Source organism: Cibotium barometz, chromosome 27, assembly GCF_041138505.1.
Source record: "Cibotium barometz isolate CiBa-2024 chromosome 27, ASM4113850v1, whole genome shotgun sequence".
NCBI lineage: Eukaryota > Viridiplantae > Streptophyta > Polypodiopsida > Cyatheales > Cibotiaceae > Cibotium > Cibotium barometz.
Window position 1 is genome coordinate 2326893 of NC_141072.1, and position 4671 is coordinate 2331563.

At 45.8% G+C, this 4671-nt stretch overlaps 1 protein-coding gene across 1 annotated transcript; it reads left to right on the plus strand.

Annotated features, from left to right (window-relative positions):
• The first annotated feature begins 291 nt into the window (after nucleotides 1–291).
• On the plus strand, nucleotides 292–4202 carry LOC147622995 (protein FLOWERING LOCUS D-like). Its single transcript, XM_086821018.1, has 3 exons — nucleotides 292–2683; nucleotides 2808–3783; nucleotides 3911–4202. The coding sequence occupies exons 1-2, from the start codon at nucleotides 670–672 to the stop codon at nucleotides 3611–3613; spliced, it is 2820 nt and encodes a 939-aa protein (XP_086677144.1). The 5' UTR covers nucleotides 292–669; the 3' UTR covers nucleotides 3614–3783; nucleotides 3911–4202.
• Nucleotides 4203–4671: the final 469 nt, after the last annotated feature.

Below are 4671 nucleotides of genomic sequence, written 5' to 3' on the forward strand. Positions count from 1 at the left end.
TGTAAAATCACATTTCTCTTTTTCCTAACAGTCTAGTTTCTTGGGTATCAGATCTCGTGGGATCAGTCTAGTTTCTTGTATGAGGATGAAAGATGGGAATTTCTTTGTAAAATCTTGAATGAGGTTACAAAGGAGTAGATAGTTGAGCCTTTGGGGTTGATGTATGCCTGATTTTGAACAGTTAATATAAATAAATATTATTGGTCTAAAAAAAACATTGCTAAAAATCACAAGAACTCCCAAATAATAAAATTGAAAATCCCAAACACCCCTCTTTTCGTAAAGACAGAAATAGTAATTCAAACTACTTGTTTGACCACTGCAACAAAAAATCTCAATGCAAAGGTTTACCATGGGAGGCCAAAAAACAGTGGGCACATGTGACTGAAAAACCAGGTCTGTAATATAAAAAACCTTTGCATGCCAGTCTTGGTGCTTTGAGAAAGCTCTGCTGCCCTACGCCTGAGCCTGAGGCGCTTTCGCTGTTCGTATATGCTCCCATGGAAAGCATGTGAGTGAGCGTCGATTCGCTCTCGGATCTCGCAAGCTCTCACCTTGTTCGACCTCATCTCGCAGGGGGCCCTGCTCCGGCTCAAAAAGCGAGGGGTTTGTCCTTACAAACCGTTTCCTAATCTTTCTGTGGGCTGTGTGTATGCACCTACCTTTTCCATGGACGCAGCTGTTCGCAGAACTGGTGATGGGAATGCCTTTACCTCTGCTTCTGTTCAAGACAGACCTGTGGAAGAAGAAGCGTTTGAAGGCAGGGTTAACCCCCTAGAAGGTAGGGTTGACACGATGGACGGAAGGGTTAACATGGTGGAAGCTAGGGTTAACATTGTGGACAGTAGGGTTAAAATTTTTGAAGACAGGGTTAACAGTGTGGACACTAGGGTTGACATGGTGGATAGCAGGGTTAACATTGTGGAAGTGAGGGTTGACATGGTGGACAATATGGTTAACATGGGGGAAGCTAGGGTTAATATGCCTAGCAGCTCTTTGGAAAAGCCCCCTGCTTTCTTGATGAAGGCAGATTTATCTGCTGCCACTGGGTTCTCTGAAGCTGAGGATAGCCCCGACAGCCTTGCCAAAAAGAAAAGAAAGCGTGCAGACGCTATAACTCAGGCTGGGGAGAGGCCGGAGGGAGGGGCAAAATGGACCGGTACTGGCAAGAGTGTGAGAGCTCTTCGACAGCAAGCAAGGGCCCTAAGCTATGATGAGAATCTCATGGATGCCATGATCCAACATCAACTGGGCACAGATCTTTCTCCTGCAAAGGGCAAGAAGAAGAAATTTTTTGACCTGGATAAAAACAAGGAGAAAGAAGCCATGATTGCTGCCTCAATAGGGTTTCCCAAAGTATCCCTGACAGAGGAAGAGATTGAAGCAGGAGTGGTGCAAACTATAGGTGATGTTGAACAAGATAACTACATAGAAGTAAGGAATCACATCCTAGCTCGATGGCGGGAGAACGTTCACCTCTGGCTGGATAAGGCTCAAGTTATGGAGAGCATTCGGAGTCAGCACAAGGTCCTTGTAGGTGCAGCGTACAAGTTCTTGTCTTCCTATGGCTACATAAATTTCGGGGTAGCACCCTCCATCAAAGCGGTCATCCCAGAGGAGGCGACAAAGCCAACAATCATCATCATTGGAGCAGGACTTGCAGGGCTTGCAGCTGCACGTCAGCTTCTGGCGTTTGGTCACAAAGTGGCTGTGGTAGAAGGACGGAATAGACCTGGAGGCCGGGTCTACACAAGGAAGATGGAAGGAGGGGGGCAGATTGCAGCTGCAGATCTTGGGGGAAGTGTCATAACAGGGCTTCATGGAAATCCCTTAGGTGTTCTTGCCAGGCAACTCATGCTCCCTTTGCACAAAATACGAGAGAAGTGTCCATTGTATCAACCCAATGGGCTGCCTTTAGTGGTGGATGTTGATGCCAAAGTTGAGGCTCAGTTCAACAAGCTGTTGGACAGAGCAAGCCAGTTAAGAGAGCAGATGGGACCGGTTGCAGAGGGGATCTCATTAGGTCAAACATTGGAAACTTTGCGAGAAGATGCAGGGGTAGCAGAGATCCTACCTGAGAGGCAGCTGTTTGATTGGCACCTTGCGAACCTCGAATATGCAAATGCCGGGCTTCTTTCTGACCTTTCCCTTGCATTTTGGGACCAAGATGACCCTTATGAGATGGGTGGTGACCATTGCTTTCTTCCTGGGGGGAATGTGCGATTAGTTTCCGCTCTGGCAGAGGGTGTACCGGTTTTTTATGGGAAGCAGGTGCATACGATTCGCTATGGCACTAGTGGAGTGCAGGTTCTAACCCCTAATCAGGTTTTTGAAGGAGACATGGCTCTTTGCACCGTTCCATTGGGAGTGCTGAAGCAGAACACAATCAAGTTTGAGCCTGAGTTACCACAGAGAAAACTGGATGCTATCCGCAGGCTCGGTTTTGGGTTGTTAAACAAGGTGGCCATGCTCTTTCCTAGAGTTTTTTGGGGCTCTGAAGTTGACACCTTTGGGCACCTTGCAGAAAGCTCTGATCGAAGGGGAGAGTTCTTTTTGTTTTACAGTTATGCTGCTGTGTCAGGTGGCCCGCTTTTATTGGCTCTAGTTGCTGGAGAGGCTGCAATCAATTTTGAACTCATGCACCCCACAGATGCAATTCAGCGTGTCCTGGCCATATTAAGAGGTATGCTATTGGTCATTTAGTTTCTTGCTCCTGTTGTGTGGCCTAAGCTGGTTGTTGTGAATGCTTGATATACAATCTATTTGGAGGAATGATTTGATGAGCTAAGCGGCATCTGTGTCACCAGGCATTTATGAACCACAAGGAATTACTGTTCCAGACCCCATCCAAACGGTTTGTACTAGGTGGGGGGGGGATCCTCTTAGTTTTGGATCCTATTCACATGTTGCTGTTGGAGCCTCAGGGGATGACTACGACCTTTTAGCAGAGAGTGTTGGAGATGGCAGGCTGTTTTTTGCAGGGGAGGCCACAAATCGCAGGTATCCGGCAACTATGCATGGTGCATTATTAAGTGGACTTCGGGAAGCTGGTAACATAGCTTCCCAAGCTGCCAACAGATTGGTGCTTGCAAAAGTCGAACGAGCTGTCCCCAAGGATACGCAAGCTTACGCTGTGCTACTGGCAGACTTATTTAGGGAACCTGATTTGGAATTTGGATGCTTTGCTGTGCTTTTTGACCCTCGAACCAGTGAACCTAAGTCAAATGTGCTCTTAAGGGTGATGATTGGCATGGGAGCAAGGAAGAAGGTCAACGACAGTGGGATAGCTGATCAGCCACCCTTGCCACAAAGGCTTCTGTTTCAGCAACTGCAGATGCATCAGCAGCAACAACTGCATCTTTACACAATGATATCTCGGCAACAAGCAACTGAGTTGATGGAGATCAGGGGAGGGGACAAAGTGCGTTTTGTGTTCTTGTGTGAAACTCTTGGGGTCAAACTAGTTGGTCGGAGAGGCCTGGGTGCCCCAGGAGATTCTTTAGTGTCAGCTATTAAGTGGGGCCGAGCAGCAAGGAAGCCAGCTGCCCCTCCGATGATTTTGAATGGGGGTTCTAGTATCAAGTTGCTAAAGCAACAGACATTACCGGATTAAAAGTTGGAGCTTAGGTAGCATGGAAAGTAGTTCAGATTTTATTTAACAGACTGTTTTAAGTGTGGCAAGCATGTCACAGAAGGATACTCAATGAGAAGAGGGATTGTTTCTTCAAGGTGATACAGAAGGGGTGGGTTTCTAAACTTGTCACTTGCGACTTTTGTTCACAGGTACTTGTCTTTGCTTCCTCTGTTTCTGTGAAGGAGTTCTACTGACTTCTTCATGCTGCTTTTTCTTTGCTTCCTCTGTTTCTGTGAAGGAGTTCTACTGACTTCTTTATGCTGCTTTTTCTTGCAGTGCAATCCAACAAAGAAAATATGAGGCTGGCGAGGGGGATGTAAAGTAGTGGAGTACCCTGTGTGTCTGTCACTCAATTCTGGTGGGCTGTCTGGAGTTGTCTGAATGTGTTCCTCTTCCTGCTTTGCATGCATGACCTGCTGTCATTGTTTCTTTTGTGTAACCGGTGATGTCTGCATTGCCATTGTGCACTCCACGATATTCTCTCGTGTTTTAACACTTAATCATGTTTTTATGTAGCTGTTACTGTGATTAATTTGCGAGTTTAAATTTGATCACATTATGTGCCAAAGGAGGGCAGTGTTACGTTGTTTTCTCTAAGATTTAGAAGGATTCATGTGTATTCCCCCTTGTAAGCAAAAGCATGCTTGCCCATAGACACCCCAAGACATGAAATACCTTCACCTTGGTTTTACCAAGATTGACCTTAAGTTGTTTTTGTGTGCACCCAATTAATTGTCTTTGCAGCCTCTTTTGACGATGACAAAATCAACACAATCTCATGAATATAATGGCTTGGTGTAATAAAGATCCAACTCCAGACCTCTCTATGAAGGTTTATTGCAGAGGAGTAAAGAAAGTGAGCTTACTTAAGCATCTTTGATCTTTGTATTGTGTCGCCTATGAAGGAACTCCGTCTTTGAAGAGTTAATGGAATCACAGATATGAAATACCTTCACCTTGGTTTGCCAAGATTGACTTTGTGCACCCAATTGTCTTTGCAACCTCTTTGATGATGAAAAAGTCAACACAATCTCATC